This window comes from Desmodus rotundus, chromosome 11 (genome assembly GCF_022682495.2).
Source record: "Desmodus rotundus isolate HL8 chromosome 11, HLdesRot8A.1, whole genome shotgun sequence".
In the NCBI taxonomy this organism is placed as follows: domain Eukaryota; kingdom Metazoa; phylum Chordata; class Mammalia; order Chiroptera; family Phyllostomidae; genus Desmodus; species Desmodus rotundus.
The window spans coordinates 78,495,956-78,515,730 of record NC_071397.1 but is presented as its reverse complement, the minus strand read 5'-3'; the positions used below and the strand labels follow the sequence as shown (position 1 = coordinate 78,515,730).

General features: G+C 37.5%; 1 protein-coding gene across 1 annotated transcript in view; it reads right to left on the bottom strand.

Annotated features, from left to right (window-relative positions):
- ENPP3 (ectonucleotide pyrophosphatase/phosphodiesterase 3) overlaps positions 1–19,775 on the bottom strand; it is a 67,878-nt gene that overhangs the window by 4,779 nt on the left and 43,324 nt on the right. Inside the window, exons 17-24 of the mRNA XM_024551877.4 lie at positions 17,986–18,073; positions 16,503–16,681; positions 14,836–14,887; positions 13,586–13,740; positions 7,713–7,848; positions 5,520–5,597; positions 4,780–4,912; positions 3,028–3,184 (exon numbers count right to left, since the gene is read on the bottom strand). Of these exons, the coding sequence (XP_024407645.2) occupies positions 3,028–3,184; positions 4,780–4,912; positions 5,520–5,597; positions 7,713–7,848; positions 13,586–13,740; positions 14,836–14,887; positions 16,503–16,681; positions 17,986–18,073 (978 nt within the window). The remainder of the gene's footprint in view (positions 1–3,027; positions 3,185–4,779; positions 4,913–5,519; positions 5,598–7,712; positions 7,849–13,585; positions 13,741–14,835; positions 14,888–16,502; positions 16,682–17,985; positions 18,074–19,775) is intronic.

Here is a 19,775-nt window from a genome sequence, read left to right as displayed (position 1 = left end):
CAATTACCTGTTTTAATGTTAGAGGCAATATTGGCTGGTTTGGACTTATTAAGGTATAGTTTGCAGATGTACTGTACTTTCAGGGTGGTTTATTATAGAGGATTTTACCTGTATACAATTTCATTTCATGCTGATTTCAGAATGTTTACTTCATCATAAGAAGTGATTGCTTTATAGTGGCCACCACTTGCTTACTATTTATTGAGAATTCTTAGGATTTTCTATGAAATATTTAATCCTCATAGCAACTTCACGAGGGAGGCAAATTTTTTAACACAATTGAGGGGAATGGCATTCAGTTCTTTACCCAAAGAGGCCAAGTCAATAAATGAACCCAGGCTTTCCAACTCCAAAACCTGTTCACTTAAGTTCTATTCCATACTATTTCTCATATATCCTCTGATAGCCAAGTGGTTGTCTCAGTCTGAAGGCCATCAAGAGCAACTTCTTTCTTCCCAAAACACCTGATTGTCTTATATGTTTCCTAGCCAGTCATGCCTAGATTTTCAGTCAGCTTAGGCACTCTCTCATTTTGCCTCTTCCCATCCCATACTTAATTGACAGCCATTTCTTATTAATTTCACAATCTTTCTAATAATAATAGCTTGTTTTAAGTTTGCTTTATACTCATCCTATATCTCATAAATATCTTTATAGATTTTATATTCATATTACTATGCAGCAAATTTCTTAAAATTTTAGATAATGTCAAGTTCATTAGTGATGATGTCTACTCAATAGAGATGATACCATATTAATTTTGAGATCACCTCCACTTTGGATGATCAGGGAAGGCCTTGTACCATTCGTACTGAACCTTTAAGTATAAGTGGAATTTTTAGCAGAAAGGAAAACAAAAAGCATTCTAGAGAAAAGAAGAGCATGAGCAATGATGTCAAAGTAGGGAAAGTCAAGACGAGTTTAAGAAATTTCAAGGACTTTTGCTAGCCCAGAACTTGGGTCTGGAAGGGTCAACTGAAGGTAAATTGTATACAGGCTGGGAGATTTGTGTTCATTTGTGTTTTTTTATTTGAGGTAGGTAATCAAAATTTGGGGATAAGAAAATACATGATAATAAAAAAACTAAATTTTAAGTAAGTTGGTAGTGCTGTACAGAGGTGAAGGGAAGGAGGGAGGACAGAAGACAATTAAGCTACTTAAGATTCATTTTCAGAAGTACTGATAGAAGGCAATAAAGGCTTGGACCAGGGATTGCAATATTTTCTTCTTTGCACACCCATTCTAATCAATCCACAGTGGCTACCTAGAACCCTTGAGATAAACAACTCCCTACTTCCAATTCAGGGGTGAAGAGCACCACCATCTTTCTATCAGTCACCAATGTCTGCCACCGGAAGAGGACTGAAGAGGGGAAATGCTTCCCCTTGTCTCAACTAAATAAAATTCTGATGAGAAAAGTAGGAAGAGATTCAGCTAGTCAGCATTTTCTGAGAGCATCTTGTTTAGAAAGTCTTTCTCACTCTAGGACTGTGAGTGACCCCTTGTGTGGCCTCTAACCTTTGTCCTCTGTCTTTAGTCACTAAAAGACCTTCAAGTTAAAATCTTATCTTCAAGACCCTGTGAAATGTCACCTTCCCTTCCAAGAAGTATTTTTCCTTTGAAACCTTATAGCAGTTTGGTCTGTCCCACTTTGTGCCACTTATCTCTTCTGATTTATTAGGCTCTAAGGGCAAGACTATGAGCCCCTTTTGATAGAACTCACATCTGATGTATTTGTGAAGGCAGTTATGTGGTAAACACCTAAAAGAATAGAAATGAATCCTGATCGAGCCTAGAACCTAAGCTTTAATTCCAGTCTCTAATAACCAATGGGATTTTCCATTTCTACAAACTGGACGTCCCTGAACTTAATTATCTTATCTACCTGCCCAAATAGTTCTCATTCCTAACTGCCCTATTTATTTTTCCTAATAATCTACATTTAGAATCTCTGATTCATCTTTACATCTCTCTCCCTTTTCCTTTGGCTCTTGCATCCAATAAATTACCAAATCTTCTCCATTCTCCACTCCCTCCTTGGACATTCTTCCTAATCCTCTTAATCTGTTCAAATCTGCCCATCCTTCGGGGCACTACTCTCACCACATTTTATGTAACCTTTTTTGATTATTCCAGCCAAATGTGCTTTGAATTTGAAACACTAAATCTCTATTTGGCAATTAATCCTAACTTGATGACTTCGCTTACTTTTTTATTTGAAAAATAATTCTTCTATTATCAACTGCTCATTTACATGTCCACATTTCATTCATATTAACTTTACATGGGTAATTTTATTTATATTTGTTTATATTTTATTTATGTATCTTATTTATATATCAAATTTATATGTGAACTCTTTGAGGAGAGAGACAATGTTTTCCTCCTTTGTGCATTATAAAAAGTTTCTATTATAACTGTGCACTTAGTAAGTGCTCAATATATTTGTTGTTAACTTCAGTAAAATACAATTATCAGGATACATATTTTCTTGTATAATGAACTTATATCCAAGTTGAAGTAACTATTTACATATAACTTGCCTTGATCCAAAAGATTTTGAAGTAGACTAATACATGATGTTAGAAAAGTAATGTTACTTAAATTAACTTATTTTGTATATTTATATTTCTATATACATGCATATTTAATTTTAGACCACATGTTTCAAGTTGACGAAGTTTTCATATTTCAAACCTTAAAGTTTGTGTCCAGAATCAAAATATTAATGAGATGCCACCTTTTCCCTTATTAGTAAGTATGAATAAAATGTATGAATAAAATGTATAAGATGTGTATATATAAACACATGTTCATGTAGGCACATACATGTTTAAATTGTTATTAATTGCATAAAGATCAATAGTCTACAAAAAAGCTTTCAAATGAGGTTATTTTTAGTACAACTCTACCCATGAAACACCTAAAAAATATATTGTTGTAGTCAGAGCCACTTTTATGAGAGCCCAGATGAGCTCTGAGTAATCATTTTCTCAGGTCCCAAGGAGTCTCCGGGAACATACTCACAGGGCAGCTCTCCACGTTGGTAGGGCGGTGAGGGATGATGAAGGGTAGGACATCCAGCCACCCAGGGCAGGCGTCAGGGGTGTATCTCTTGTCTTTACAGCTAGTCAGCACCACGAAGTAGTGTGTCGGGATGGGAACACTGTTGTTGACTACATAGCTAAAAACATAATTGAAAAGATTTGATGTTGTTATATATTTATTTCTGAAGACTTTGTAGATGTCTTTATAGATTTTTAAAGGAATGCCAAGGTAAAAGTATAATATAACAGAAAGTACAAAAACATATCATGTCCTTTTAGATGTCAATGAGCCAGAGATTTATAGGAATCCACACTTGGTTATTTAAACATTATGGGGAAATATTAGAATGCAAAGGAAAGTAGAGCATGCTATTATGCCTCCTGTTTCTTAGTTTCATTGACTTTATCCTTCATAGTGACATTTTCTAAGAACATGGGCTGAGAAAGAAGCCCATATTCCAAATCTAGCTATGCACTCCCACTGGATGTGTGGATGTATTCTAATCCTCTAATATTCTGGGACTTACTAAGTTTACTCAGCTTAACATGGACTTGATCCTGTGTACCAACTTCATAGTGTAGACATGGGGTAAATCTATAAAACTGATACGATAGTCCTTATTTTCAATTAACAAACATGAAAGTTCTTTTGAAAGTTTGAAGTGCCGAATGAAGTTAGGCTATCAGTATGAGTCCTGTAAAAGGAATATATATGAGCTGGTATAAGAAGTAATATATTATTGTGACTTAGCATTTCTGCATGGACTCTGCACTAGACTGTCTGGCTTTACTGCTTATTGGTTGCAGAATGCAGGCAAGTTACCTAATCTCTCTGTCCTTCAGGTTCTTCATCTCTAAATGGAGTTAATGGAATCTAACATGGGGATGTTTTGTAGATTAAATGAAATGTATGTAAGCGCTTAGAAAAGTACCTGCAAGTAGAAAGGTGCTATCAAAGTGTTTGCAGAATTATTAAATGATGGAATATAGGACTAATAAACACTAAAATAAGGATAGGGCAAACAAAACAGAAAAGGGCCACACACTTGGTAGTTATATATGTTACTTTATCAGAAGGTATAGGTAGAAATTATTGCTTTCATTGTATAATCTAGGCTTAGACAATACAATTGTTTAGTTTGGCCCTTTATACATTTTGGTAATAAAGAGAAACAATGGATGATACTTCTAAATCTCTCCATTCCTGTGCGCTGCGTTTAAAGGCAATTCTTAGCCACCTGTTATAACTAGGTTTAGTACAAAAATGTAGTTAACGACTAGTTTTTGACATGAAGCCTACACCCTCTCATGAGAGATAGTTTTATGAATCATCCACTATTTGACAATAATATAAATTGTCATTACTTGTTTGTTTTTTTTAATTTATTGCTGGACTGGTTATATACTTAATAGTACAGTGTCTTCCCCATCTCTTTAACCTTTACAAAATCACGTTTTTCCTCTGCCCATTAGTTTAGAAATTTTCCTCATATAATTTTGTTAAACCTTTCCTAGACATCATTATTTCTTCACCCATTAGTTTACATTTTTGCCGTATAAAATTTTTGCTAAATACGTAGAGTGACTAGTTAAAAAAAGTCAACAATGACATCTTTATATAAATACACTATGTAATATTTAGAATACTGAGCTTTTATTTTAAATATTGAGGCTTCCCCTCAGGGTACCTAATTGCTAAACCACAAAGTCCATTTGGCTGCAAATTACTTACTCTGTAATTTCACTTGGATCATCAAAACGACCATCATAATTATAATCAAATACGGGCCCACTGACAACATTTACTCCATTTCTTTCCATAGCATGTTGTACAAGGAGAACACTGTGGAAGTAATCCCATATTTCTAAAAATAAAAACATAAGGCGTTAAAAATATCTACCCTTATGGAACACAGAAATATATTTTATTATAACAGGTACATTTAAATAGCATCAAATTCTGCTTCAGTCATTATTAGTAGTAATTGGGTAATTCTGCAAAATGGTCCATGCAACAAAAATGAATAGCCACTCTGATAACAGCTTTCTGTTGTGAATGTAGTACAGTCTTGAACTAAATTAATAGTATGTCTCCAAATTTCTCCCCAGGGCTGAGTTGCTTTCTGAACAGTGACTATAAAAAAAACAGCCGGACCACAGATACGGTCTTATGACTCTAGGGATGAACACCTTTCATTTACTTATGGTGAGTATCAGTAAAATGTTATTTTTTGAATAGCTCTTTACAGTTAAGTTAGGGTAAAAAACAAATGATCAAACTTCTAGAAACAAGTCATCTAAAGGTAAAGTAAGATAAAAAGGAATTATGTCTGAGATCTTTCCTTTTCCTATATTTAAAACATTAAAATGAGATGACTCAATAGGAACAATTTGCAATAAAAGACATGTTTAGTTAGTAAGGTTATAGAGTCGCTTAGGTATTTTAAATTAATAATCTAAGTATATACTTACTTTTGAATGCTTCATACATAGGGACCAAATTGCTTGTCATCAAAGCATCATATTGACTATCAGAAGTTCTATTGTTCGCTGAAAAAGAAATAAATTGTGTTAAACATAGCTGTACGAGAAAGTATGACATACTACATAATAGGCCAGTTGCCATTGCATACTGACATAAATTAACAGTAGTGACACAAATACTAAGTGCTCTATGACAGGGGCCATCCTGAATGCAGGCAGTGTTATGCAGAGGTCAGAGTGTGCGGCTGCGAGCCCCGCAACACCTGGAGCCCCCAGGAGCCCCCAGGAGCCCCCAGGAGCCCCCAGGAGCTGGGAGGGGTAAAGAACTGCCCTCTATCTTCTCTCCTTCAGAAGGACACGACCCTGTCAACACTGTGATTTCTGCCCTCTGGCCTCCAGAACTGTGAGAGAGCACTTTTCTGTTGTTTTAAGGCCACCAGTCTGTCACATCAACTCTAGGATAAAAGTGTGACACCAATATGAACACATACTTATTGAACGTCCACAGAATAGTAATGCTGTTCTAAAAACTTCTTCCCAAATAACATTTTCTGGAGAAAGTGAGTTTTAACTCCATGAAGACTGCTGGTGACACTGCAGACGCTTGGCTCTGAGGACGCTCAGACCTGCTGCGCCGCTTAAGGAGTGCCGGGTACCGTACGTGCTCAGGAGCCCCAGCGCCTGCCTGCCAGCCGACCCACGGAGCAAAGTGCTATGGCCCTCCCTCTGCGTCGTCTGTCTCACGGTGCCTACCTCACGGAAGTACTGTGAGGATTTAGAGCTGTAAGCCTACAGATGTGTATTATAATACTTTTTTATATTTAAACTACCCTTGGGTATCTTAACTAAAACGTAAACGAAACGTTAATGGGTGGGTCCCAAAAGGCAAGGAAAATAGAAGTTGTTGGTTTTTAACTTCAGATTTCTCATGATATTCACGGGCCTTAGATCCCCTGAAAGGCTTTTCTATTCTTTAAGCTAAGCCCTGAAAGTTGGAAGGGCAATATAACACCACTGCTTTTTTGAGAAAAAACAAGAATTAGTTTATGATGAAATTTTTAACAGGATATATAGTGGAAAGTTGGAAGACAGTTTCAATTCATCCTCAATGTTTTTAGACAAGCTCTTTAGTTATAATTTCATTCCTTTGTTGAGGCAAACATATAAATATACCAACCAACATGCTATGGCTTAACATATACAATTGTATATGTCATTTAAAATTGTTTATTAATAAGTTGCCACAAGTATTTAAGGTTTGCGTAAGTTTGGTAGCTCTATTTGTCTCTAGATATATATTTTAATAAGATATATAAATTTATCCTCCTTTACGAGTAATGCTAATGTAAACTTAGAAGTTTATTTCTAATGTAGTTTAACGTGGTAATGTGAGAAGTCTACTTAGAAGTGAACGTCCAGTGTGGAAGTTTGTAACAGCATTACACGCAATGCTGTTTGCTGTCATTGACCCTTCCTCCCCACTTCCCCAACTGTAAATCTCAGAATCTTTAAATTACAAATCTCTGAATCGACCTCTTTGGTCATGGCTTCCAGAAAAATGAAGCCAAACATCAGGAGTAAACCCACTCTCAGAAGCTGAAATTGCTGAACATCTCACAGGTGAGTTAATGAAAATGGCTCTTCCTGCTGAACAGGCCAGAGAGATGAGTTTTAGAAAAATCACACTGGCTTCTGCATGTTCCCATTAGAGATGCTTTCTAAAAACAAAGTTTATTAGGCTGCTTAATCCACAGTTTAAAGTTGTTGGATACACAGCGTGAGTGAGAGGGCTGAATTCCAGCTGGATTTCTCTTCATGGGCACAGCTGCATCCTCGATGTCGTCCTTATATGGGCAGCAGCCAGAAAAAGTGGTTTTTTTTAAAGATGATCATGACCCTCTCCAAAGAATATTCAGTTTTAAAATTAAATTTAAACCTGCTGAACTTTCTGAACATCTGGGCCAGATTAGAGCTGATGTGTGGTTCCCGCTGCAAAATTTATTAGTCTTTATTATAGCTGTCGCACTGCTTCAGGCCAGCCCACAACCACTGGAAGCCTGCTGGCCGGCTAGTTCAGCCCAAGCAGATAGTTTCGCTGGCGAGTATATGTTTAAGGCACATGCCCACATCCAGCTGATGAGAGCTTTCTAAGCTGCTGCTCTAAAAAAGAGTTATACTAACCAGGAGGATAGAGGAAGCCGTGGGTGATATTCTGGTGTGGTAAATAGAAGGAACATTTTTGGCTCTCAGAAGGAGCAACCCTGACATCAGCCCGCAGACAGTCTGGGACAGTGGGAGGAAGAGGCGATGTGTCTCCCTGTTGAAAGAGAGAAAAGAAAAAAAAAATTACACCCACAGTTGTGGTTCACCCATAACCTTATATGGTTTGTAACTTCCCTAGAATGTTTTTCATCTAATCTTTTCCTATTTTCTTAGTGAATCAGATCTACGCAAGCAATGAAAATGGATGTCTTCAGCAATGTTTTCTTCTGTGGTTCCGTTCTGGTTAGGAACACCAGGAGGGCAAATCAAATACACCCTGGAAAGAAATATTTGCAGTATAAACCCTGAATTGAGAGCAGAAGAATTATGGGAGTTGCTGCGAAAAACCAAACTCCTTTTCAGGATCTAACTTTAGGTGGTGATTTATGTTGTACTTGCAAATAAAAGTTGAAAATAAAATAAAAACTTAAAAAGTACATATTGAACTAAGGATTTTTTCTTCAGTTGGGCAAGAACTTCTAATGAACCTAAGATTAATTCAAAGAAGCTGTAAGTTGTCTAAATTTACTTATTTGGGGATTTCAATAAATTGTTGCTATGCTTCATTCATCATGAAATATAAGAATTATAAAAATAATTTTCTTTGTAACTATTTAAAAATTAACACTATAATTTATTAACTAGTAGCCATCTTATAATTGTGCTGTCTAACCCCAGCACTTAAGATAATATAGTATTAAATTATCATTATATTTTGATTAGCAAATAATCATGAATAAGGAATACTTGGGTATTCATTTATATTTTTTTCAGAGATTTTGATTTGTATGCCCTCAGCTGCCTACAATGTATATATTTCTTAACAAATTTTAACATTTACAAAAAAGAATATTAAATTATGATGTCTTCTTCTATTTACTGCCTTGTACTAAAAGCAAAAATGAGCCTTATATGTGGTAATCATTTTATTAAATCTTCACATTGAACACTTTAAACTTATACAATGTTATAAGGCAGTTATACCTGAATAAAGGTGGGGGGAATATATAAATAAATATAAAAGATTAGTTCACAAAGGAAAAGGCAATGTACACTTGTCCTATATTCATAGACCGAGAATACCATCGTAAGAAATAGAATAAGTAGGAGATGAAGATAAGGAAGTCTAGGGAAAGCCAAACAGAGAATGGACCCCCTAAAGGTACTGCAACAGTATGGATGGAAAACACTATAGTGAAGGTGAGTAGACCTCTCAACTTCTTTGAACCCTTATCTCTGCTCCCTTCTGAAATCCTATTAAAAACACAGTAATGATAAAGATAAGTAAGGGATGATGAGAAACTTTCAGAAGTGGAAATCAGGTATTTCTTTATAGGCGTAACCTGACTTAGCAGACCAGAGTACACTTACAACCAAAAGCCTATGGTTGGGGAAAGCACAAAGAAGCTGACACCTACTACAGGACCCCAAGGTAGAGCCTGATGTCTCTTAAAGACAGGGGATGTGTACAGGGCTGGAAAGAAGGATAGGCTGAAAGTCTGTAAAACAGGCTAAATGGGATCTTCACTCACTGGAGAGGCTGAACCAGAAGGATGATCAGACTAAAGGACACAAGACACCCCAGAGGGCAGGTGTGCCATATTGAAGACAATGGAATTAAATAAAAATCTAAGATCCCTCCCGATCTCAAAGTCCCCACATAGCCTGACAGTTTTATACCATGGGTCAGATTAAAAGTGTCCATTTTTAGAAAACAAACCAGCTTGAAATGAAAACTAGATACTTACTTGTGATAGTCCCCGATACAATGTCTGGGTCTCATCCTGATCGACCTCCAGCAAAGCCTGCCAGCTGACAAGCCCCAGCCATGCAGCTCAGTACCTCTCCATACAATTATGAGCTGACAACCAGGGACCACCAGATGGTGGCTGTGAAAGTTGGGCTCGAACAATTAGTTGAGTAAAATGCGTATTAATTTCTCAAAGTGGCATAGACTTTAGACTGGGGAAACGGACCAGGATGGCATTACCCAGAAAGTACTAAAAAGGTTACATGTTTTGGGCTAACTAAAAATCTTGTTTCTTACATATCGAATTTGAACCCTTAAGTATAATAAGCGCATCAAGATTAAGAAAGACAGGATGTGGACTTCTTTACAAGGTAAGATTATCCTCTAGAAGGATGGAGGGGAGGTAAGGTCATGTCTTTTCTGAGTCCTGGGCTACCTACCTGCTCTATACCCCCACCATATACACATATATAATATACACAGTTTTACCAGAACTCTTCTGAGATAACAACAAGAACGACAAGAATAAAAATTAGAAAACCCCAATTGGGACGTGAGGGTGGGTAGGGTGGAAGAGAGTAACTGGTGGAAAATAAGGACACTTATAATTGACGAACAATAATTTTTAAAAAAGAAAAAAGAAAAAGATTTTAATTGGAAAAACAGAAAAAAGAAAAGAAATCCACCAAAATCACCAAAAAACTAAAGCTCCATAAAACTTAAAGGCACAAACTAGTTAGAGCCATGTTTCAAAAAGTGCTTATTTAAAGTCTGATTTTTCAAACACAGAGTTGATTTACAACATTTTTATGTGAGTTTCAGAACATCCTTGTATGTAATTTTCTTGAGCCACAACATACTAACAGAGTGATTTCTGAATTAGAAAGCAGAAAATTGCTAGAATTCCATCCTGTCACATGTAGGGAGAAATACACAAGTAGTTCTGTGGACAGGAACTTTTGGTAACAAAGAAGCTAGTTTTAAAACAATAACAAAAAAGAATTGTACAAAACTCCTTGTCTGAGTCCACTTAAAGTCTCTCCGCCCTTGGTTTCCTCTAAAACTCATAGAAATTCAGGAATGCGAAACAGCAGGGGAAAAGTATTAAAACCATAAGCATTCCACACGATCCCTGGTACCTGGACTTTTCAAAATACAGAACTGAATAATAAGACTGGCTTTGAATATGCTGTCCCTCTCAAAAGCAAAAATGAGTAGATATTATTTTAAGGAATAAATAACTTCATATTGTCGTTTCATAGTATGCTTCACAGTATGTTTCACAGTATGTTGAACAAAACACAAACAGCTGAATATTGTGCATATTAAGAAAGTGACGTTTGCATCGTCAGGGAGAAACTTTCCTCTACTTTCCTCTACCCTTCTAGGTTCTTTCAGCTGCTGTAATAATTAAATCTACATGAGACGGATTAACTAGAGAAGATAACCAAATTTAGTTACATACTTGTGGGAACCCCACATACTAGGGGGACCCCCCAAAATACCGAATTATCTTCTGGAAGGTCAGTCCCTTGTAGTACAGGCTTCCCCCACTAGGTGAGTGTTCCAGGAACCCATCTGTATCAATGCACCAGCTGGTGGTGTTGTGAGAGGATGTGTTCAGCTTTACGAATTTTTCTGAAGACTCAACATGTCTTCCCATTTCATGATGGGCGATTTACGAGTGCACCTGCCCACACCACACTGAGTGTTCAGCAATTTTTGACCAAAAACATCATGACCCCCATGCCCTACCCTCCCTATTCACCTGATCTCCCCGAGTGACTATTTTTTGTTTCCCGGGATGAAAAAAGTCCTCAAAGGGAAACATTTTGTTGGTGTGGAAGAGGTGAAACAAAAACCAGCAGAAGCATTAAAAGGTATCAATATCGATAAGTTCAAAAACTGTTTGGGGCAGTGGAAAAAGTGTCTTGATAGGTGTATTGCATCACATGGAGAGTACTTTGAAGGTGACTGAAGTTTAAACATATAAGAATAAATACACAATTTTTTATAAATAAATTCAGGGATTTTTTTAGGTTCAGAGTCAGAAAGGAAAAATGAGGTATATATGGCGTTCTGAGCTAAGGATGAGATAAGTCACTTTGGGGCTTAATAGAGGAGGGCGGTCATTTGCAGGGTGGTAAGAACAGATGTTCAGTAATTACAAGTTTGCCCTGCTCTATAGATAGGTCATAAAAAGTTATTTCTGGTGACAACTCTTATTATGGGCAGCACCCCTAATTTAAGTTCTTTAAGGGAGAGCTAAACATTTCTCATAAGCCTACAGGGTCTCTATTGCCTTCAGCTCAAAATAATTCACATCTAAATCAGTATATCTTGGAGAGGACAGTTTTAAACCCCTTCACCATTAATCATTCATATGAACTCAGGTGACTGTAAAATATTTGCCCACAACGGAAATCAGCATTAGTGCTCTTCTTCCACGGACCACAGTCAAACCACTGTCGGCAGCACCGGTGCTTTCAGAACACACAGAAGCTCTTACTAGCAGTGGGAAACCATGCTTATTTTCTCCAAAAATCTTGAATTGGAATGAGAGTAAATAAACCAGATACAACCAATCACTTCCCTTCCATAAAAGAACAGTAACAGGTTGAGGTTTGTCATCAGAATCTTTGAATCAAAAAATACTACACATTTCTCTATAAAAACAGCTTCCTGATTACTGTTGAAAGTAGTACTTTATCTTTAAGTCTTTCAAAATAATGGTGGAGATTAACTTAGCAATGTGTTCATTCCTTAAACATGTGCTGGGCAACTCCGGTGTGCTGGGGATACATTAAATGAAACCACACCTGCCCTAAAAGAGTGTTGGAACTAAATTTTTGGCAGATTCTGACATTTGCTTTAATTTACATTTCTCTGATTGCTAATGAGGTTTAGTTGCTTGGCTCATATCCTTTGCTCCTTTATTAACTGAGATACTTGTCATTTCTCTTGTTCATTGGTAGAAATTTACTAGCTATTCTAGATCCTAATTATTATTAAGGTTCGTCATCTTGTTTTTTACATGCAGTGCAAATGCATTGTCCCATGATAACTGCCTTTTTGTCACACATTAATATAGTCAAATTAATCCACTGTCTCTGGGTTTTTGGTTTTGTTGTTGTTGTTATGTATCTTAAGAAATCCTTCTCTATCTCAAGGTTATAAAGATATGCACAGAGAAAAATAGATTTGCTGTTCACATTTAGGTCTATAAACCTACCAGCAATTTAATTTAGTGTATGGTGTGAGGAAGAGATCTAGTATTTTCTTTCTTATGGTAGACAAATGTCCCTGTCCTTTAACTGAAAAAGAGCTTGTTAGAGTGAAGAGAGAAGAGGATTTAAACCACTGGATTCTCAACCTTGGTCTGGAGAGATCTGTGGCATAGCACACCTATACATGTAAGCCTAACCTGACCTACTAGAGCACTAGATCCTTCAGGGAAGAATTGCCTCTTATTCACACTGTGTTCCTTGTGCCTACCATAGTACACAGCAGGTAGTAAAGTATTTGTTAAATAATCGAATAAATACAGAGGTCTTTATAATCTAGTTACCATCACCTTCTAGGTACACCCACCATATACAGGATGGAGCAAAAGTAGGTTTACACTTATGAGTACACAAAACACAGTTCATTCTTATATTATTATTCATTAATTATTATATTATTTTCCCATATAAACAACTGTAAACTACTTTCACCCCACCCTGTACTTAAAATATACCAAATGAATAGTATGCCTCTGGACTTCCTGTTGCCTCTGTTCAAAATCTTCTTTTCTAACTGCCTTACCAATTGGCCAATTGGCCTGTGAACATTTCTCCAGGCACAACACCATGTGTTCTTCCTTTGCACCCACACAACACCTACAAATTCCTTTAAGCAATACCTGGGGCATTGTCTTACAAGACACAGGCCAGTGAGATCCCTTTGGGGCCTCTACCAAAAATCAAAATTCAAGTCTTAGAATATTAGAGAACTACAATTTTTCTCCAACTTGGTTAGACCAGTGGACACAGGAACTTACAGGTTTGGGGACTGTATATGAGGTCCACATGGGCATCCTGAAAGCTTTTCCAAATCCACTGATATATTCTCTGTGATAAAGGAGACAGTGTTCCTTGTTCTTCTGCATGACCCTGGGCCTCCCATATGGCAAATTTAGTTTCTCTGTAGCTGTTACTAAAATAAAAACAATGACATTAAAATGTTGGTGAAATCAGGAAATTCTTCTATGCATAATAACTACCATTCTCAGATGACTTATATCGTGCCAAGTACTCTGATAAATATTTTACATGTTTAAACTCTTTTAATACTTAAAACAACTCTATCAGATAGATGTTATTGTTCCATTCTACAGATTAGAAAACTAAGACTTAGATATGTAATTTAGCCAAGCAGTTAACAGCTCTTGGGACATATCTGAAGAGCTAAAATCTCAAAATCAAAAGTACAAACTTTATAACAAAGATGATCTACTTTAATAATTGTCATAAGGAAGATATTGGAATTTTATAATAGGTATGTCCAAATGTATTTATTTTCATTTATTCACCATTATAATCTAAATATTCATCAAATATCAATAGTTAAAAACCTGTGGGGTATTTGTGCCATGGAATAACACTCAACAGAGTATCAAACAGCAAACTTACTGAGCTCTTCCTGTGTGCCAGGCACTATGCTAAGTGCACACATGTATTAACTCATTTCATCTTCATATGAACTCTACAGAGCAGATTTCTCCATTTTATAAATGATGAAGTGGGCCTAGTGAGTCTGATACAAGAATAGTTAAAAGATAATGGGTAACAAAATACTGCTTTAGGTCAGGCACTGTTCTAAATTCTTTCCATGGATTAATACTTTTAATCTTTATTACTACATGAGGTGGATATCTGTTATAGGTGAGAAGACTGAGGTACAGAGAGTTTCAATAATTTGGCCCAGGCGACACAGCCAGGAAACGGTACAAGTAGGGCTAAACCCAGGCAGTTTGGTCGGTTCACATCTGAGAAGGGGAATAGGGGGCTGTGGACCACGCACTACCTTTTCAGGGAGTCCCTGCTGTTCTCAGAACCACTGCAACCACCTCGCGCTTGCTATCGTAGTCAATAGTCCTGGGTTGGTTTCTTTGTTTCTCTCCCTTACATTGGCAATAAAGTCTTTATGAGCAAAAGCCCTCTGAGCTTATTTTGAAGAATTCCCAAAAGACAATATTGTATTCTGTTAGGTCTAAACACCAAGGATGTAACATGTATTCTATTGACTTACTTTCATCGTGAGTGAGATTTAGCAGTTGATTCACCCGTTCTACAGCGATATCCTGTAGGATAACGTGGGAGAGGGGGGGAAGTAAGCCAAGGCAATAACATGTTTTAAAAGGTGATCAAGATTATTTCTGCAGTAATCACATGAATGTTTTACTATCGAGCAAAGAAGCCACACGAACTTGAGTTTAACTTCCAGTTCCACCAAGCACTCAGAAACGTAGTGCCATTCCTTGGAGTTCTTTCACGTGGGAGTTTGCAGTGATGTAACCAGCAAGGGGCAAAGCGTCCTGACCACCGCTCGGATCCACTACTGCGCTGGGATGGCCACACCCCAAAGCTTCTCAAACTTTAATCTGCATACAGCTCACTAGAGGGCCTTACTAAAATACAGATTATGCTTCACCAAGCCTGAGCCCAGGGTGCCTGAGATCCTCAGTCTCTAACCAGACGGCAAGCGATGCAGGTGCTGATCCTGGGACCACACTTGGAATAGCAAAGGGCGTTCTTGACCGAGAAGAACTGGCCTCACGGTTAGGAAGAACAAGCTTCTGTGACCTTGGACAGTTTATCTCACTTCTCTGAGCCCTCGTTGTCTTTAAAATGGGGACTAAAGCACCCACTTTGTAATGTTTTATAATTATTATTTTAAATGGCAGTTCCGGTGAGGATATCTGGAACAGGTGGTAGGAAACCAACACTCTGACTCTGATCTTTGCTGTGTGTTTGCTTTTAATTGGGAAGCTTGACTGGACTTTTCTCCCTTGGAGCCTCTTTTTGTTGGTTATTTATGTATTTATTTATGTGGTGTGATGTTATTCTGAGGATTAGAGAATGTAAAGACTTTGCTGACTCCTGGCTATCAGGAACAATTCCCTCCTGAAGGAGCAGGTGGTTTATTTAGCTCTACGACCACATCTGGAACTTGGCATCGAGTGCCCCTTGACATTAGTTGGAGCTTCATAGACTCCTGGTAACTGGGCTCTGACTCCATTCTGAAATCCCAGCCCCATCCATGTGCTGTAATTCTCACAGGTAGGCTCCAGGCTTGCCCTTTGAGCTCCTGCCCTGACTCCTTGTAGTTAGGGGGCCCCTCCTCACACTGGAAACTCACCTTGCAGAAAGTCACCTGGCAGAAAGTTCACTGTCTTTGCCCCTGAGCTCAGCAAGTTACCCCACCCACTACAATGGACTTCCCAAATTTATCAGGCAGCCTCCAAGCATTCCCTGAGGGAGATCTTTCATTGTTACCTAAGGAATGCTGGGCTTTTTGCTGAGTAGATTCCACAGCACCCAACCTAGTGACTGTGCCTGACACTAGATCCCAGTTATTTCTGCTCTAAATAACCATCCACGGCCATCTGATTCTTCAGCTGTAAGAGAGATGGTTTATGAGGGAAAACAAAGAGAGCTCCAAAATTCTACTGTTTTAAATGGTTATAGACAGTTAGTTCATAAAAGAATTAACAACTTCCAAATAGTGCTTTCCAGTAGCACTTTACAAAGCAAATTCACATACTTAATCTTATGATGTATCTCTCATTTCCAGATGAACCCATGAACATTTACTTAGTAAATGTCTAGGCTAGAACACAAAACTGGTTGTCAGCTACCTTGCTTATAGATTAGCTCACCACTTACATTCTTATAGTTACATAAGTTATTACTCACGTTTTGTAGCTGAGGGCATGAACAACCTAGAGTATCTGTGGGCAACGGAACAGTAAAGCCACAAACAGAAAACTTGGACACTTCCTTTGCATGGGATGGCTCATAAAAAGGCACCTTCAGAAGATGGTTTAAACTACCATGGGTACCATTGTTTGGTGCTGGTTGAATGTGTAGAAGATCTGTTTTAAAACATAAGTTCAAAGTAGATTTAAATTGGAAGGCAACAACATCTGAGTAGGAGATGGAAGAAAAGAAACACCCGCTATTCACTTCCTTTAATAAGTTCTGCAGTGATGCAGTCGCCAACTGCATATGGCGCTCAGTTCACTGACTCTGCTCCCCGAGAGCTTCTGTCAGTCTTTCTAGACATTAGTGCCTGTTGCTGTGGGTGGGATGCAGGAACTCGCGGGGACTTTTGGGAACTGTCTCCCTTTCTCCAAAGAAGAGCATCATCGCTAAAATGATCACTTTGTTCCTTAAGCATGTTATGACTTTCTAGCACAGAAAGCTGTACTTTTGGTAAAATAAGTTTTAAAGAGTTAAATAATCTTACTTCTAGTATATTTAATTAATGTGAAAATTCTCTAAAGACAGGTACTTTTTAAAAATTAAACTAGTGAAGTTTGCTTAATATTAGAACTTTCTCTAATATTTTTCTATAAAAGCAAAATACACGAATGTTTTTACAAACATCGCCTTGTAAGTGGCTCCTGCTGAGCATGACCAAACAAGAACTGGAAGCCTACCTGGTTCCTTCTAAGCCTCCCTACAAAGGGCCAGCAGCCCTGACCAAAAAAATCAGCTTGGGAACCAAAAATTTAAATTGTTAAGGCAATAACACATTATTTTTAAATAGATACTTTTTGGTTTCTAAATCATATTCAATTACCATAGGCCTGGGCAAGATTAAGAGTGGCGACTGTGACAATATTTATGTGTAAATTCCTACAGCTAACTCACTCATTGCCTTGCCTACATAAATAATTTGTTAATAGAATAGTCTCAGGTAAGCATGTGAGCAGAACGGTGGGTTAGGTACCCTAAACCTCTAATTATTTAAGGTTTATACTATTGAGAGTAATAACAAGTGTCCAAATAGGACTTTCTTACCACTCTTTTATGCCAGCTTTCTCTCTCTCTGTAATTACGAGGGAATACTTGTGTTTCTAGGTGTATTATTCCTGCTTTGAAAAGTTGCAAGTGTAATTTCATTTATCTAAGTTTTGTTAAATTAAATTTTCATATAGTATCTAACTAATAGAAAAGCTGGTCTCCTGAGATTTAATGTTTAGCATTACTAGAAAAACAAAAACAAATTTATTCTCATAAATGAATAATTCTGAATCATAAATAATTCTTCCTCATCTTTTTTACTTTCTGTCTCAGTGGGAGCCTCTACCTCTGGAACTCAACTCAGCACCAATTTCAAAATATATTAAATTATATACACAATTTGCTGTTGAAGTCATGTAAATATACTTACCACACATTAGGTTATAGACTTCAATATTGTTAAAGGGCTCAACTTCAGTCTTCGCTTTAAAACTGGGTCCATGTGCCAAAAAGATAGCCTAGGCGGTGATAATCCGGCTATTAGTAAATGCCATCTGAGCTCAAGGACAGATAGTGGAAGGGACACAGTTTTCTTTCTGTAACAGTTCTCCTACTTGCATTTAGGCCTCTGTAAGGATGTCTTTTCAGATTTGAAAGTGACCTTTACATCGATCTCACCTGTGATGTTGTACCAATTCCAATCAAATATAACCCATACTGCATTTACTTTTTCTAAATATACCTGCCTCTGCAGTTCCTCAGATGTCACCAGGCTAGGAGAATACAACCAACTTTGGACGGCCAAAGTTAGCATGATTCTATAATATATGCACAGTATAAATTAGAATTCATCATATACCATTATATATATATATTTTTTTGTATTGCTTTCCTATCTTTTCTCGGATATGTTAATACTTGACAAAAATGTTGAAGTTACTGAGCATTAAAATTTTTGCACAGCCTGTACTAACCCACTGACTTCTCAAATATCTCTCCTTTTTAATTTTTAGGATAAAAATACTTAAATATTTTTACTTCTATTAATTAATTAATGTTAACTTAATTATATTATTTCTAACAGACCTAATTGTTTTAGATTGCAAATAACTTGTAGAGAAGTACCAAACATAAAGAAACAATTCAAACATAAAGAAACAATAGTCAGCAAAGAATTGGGGGCATAGGTTTTTCTTGCAGTAATTAACTTCTTTATCAAATAGTACCCTAATTAATAGCAAAGCTCTCTATCTCCAGAGATTTTTTAAATATTTACAAAGACATATAACTCATTATGACCATGTTAAGAGGCAGTGTATTCATAAAACGCCTAACGCATTTTCCTCCATCTGGAAAGGAGTGTGTGTGCGCGTGGGTACGCTCTATTTGTGGTGTGAGGTGTGTGTGTGTGTTACAAATGGACCTGGATACGACAGTCAGGTTGCAAACATCACAAAGCTTTACCCGTGGGGGAATACTGGCAGCACTAACTCATGGACTTCTCCAAATAGGCTTTTTCCTGGGCTTCTGGAACACCACATGCTCCTGGTTTTCTTCCTTCCTCACTGGCTCTTCCTTAACTCTTTTCCTCCCAACCTCTTCAAGTAAAGGCACCGAGGGCTCAGTTCTCGGTCCTCCTCTCTACCTACACTTAATCTCTGAGGATCTTATCTAATCACATATCTTTTAAATAATGTGTATACCTAAAATTCAGTTGTCCTGCTCTGGACAGGTTCTCTCTTTAATTGCCTATATAATGTCCCCATTTACCTGTCTAATGAATGAATATTCTGAACTGAATGTGTCCAGCCGCACTCTCACTTCTTCCCCGGCAGTCGGCTGCAGCCACAGTCACACAGCTTGTCAGGAGTCTATGGAGGCTCTCGCCCCAACACCCTAGGCGCATTCCCTGCTTCCTGCCTTTGCACTGGCTGTTTCCTCTGCCTGGGACACTTGTCCCCTGACTTTCCAAAAGCTTGTTTCTTTCACCTTTTTAAAATCTCTGCTCAAATGTCAGCTCAATAAATCTTATCCTCTCCACCTTATTTAAAGTTTCCTATTGACCTCATGGTACCTTGAAACACCCCAATTTTCACCTACGCTGCTTTACTTTGTTTTATTTCCAAAGCACTCGTCCACTAACACACCAAATAATATATTCTTTTCTTGTGCCAGTTGTCTATATCCCCTGTTAGAAGGAAAGCTTCGTGAGGGCAGGGG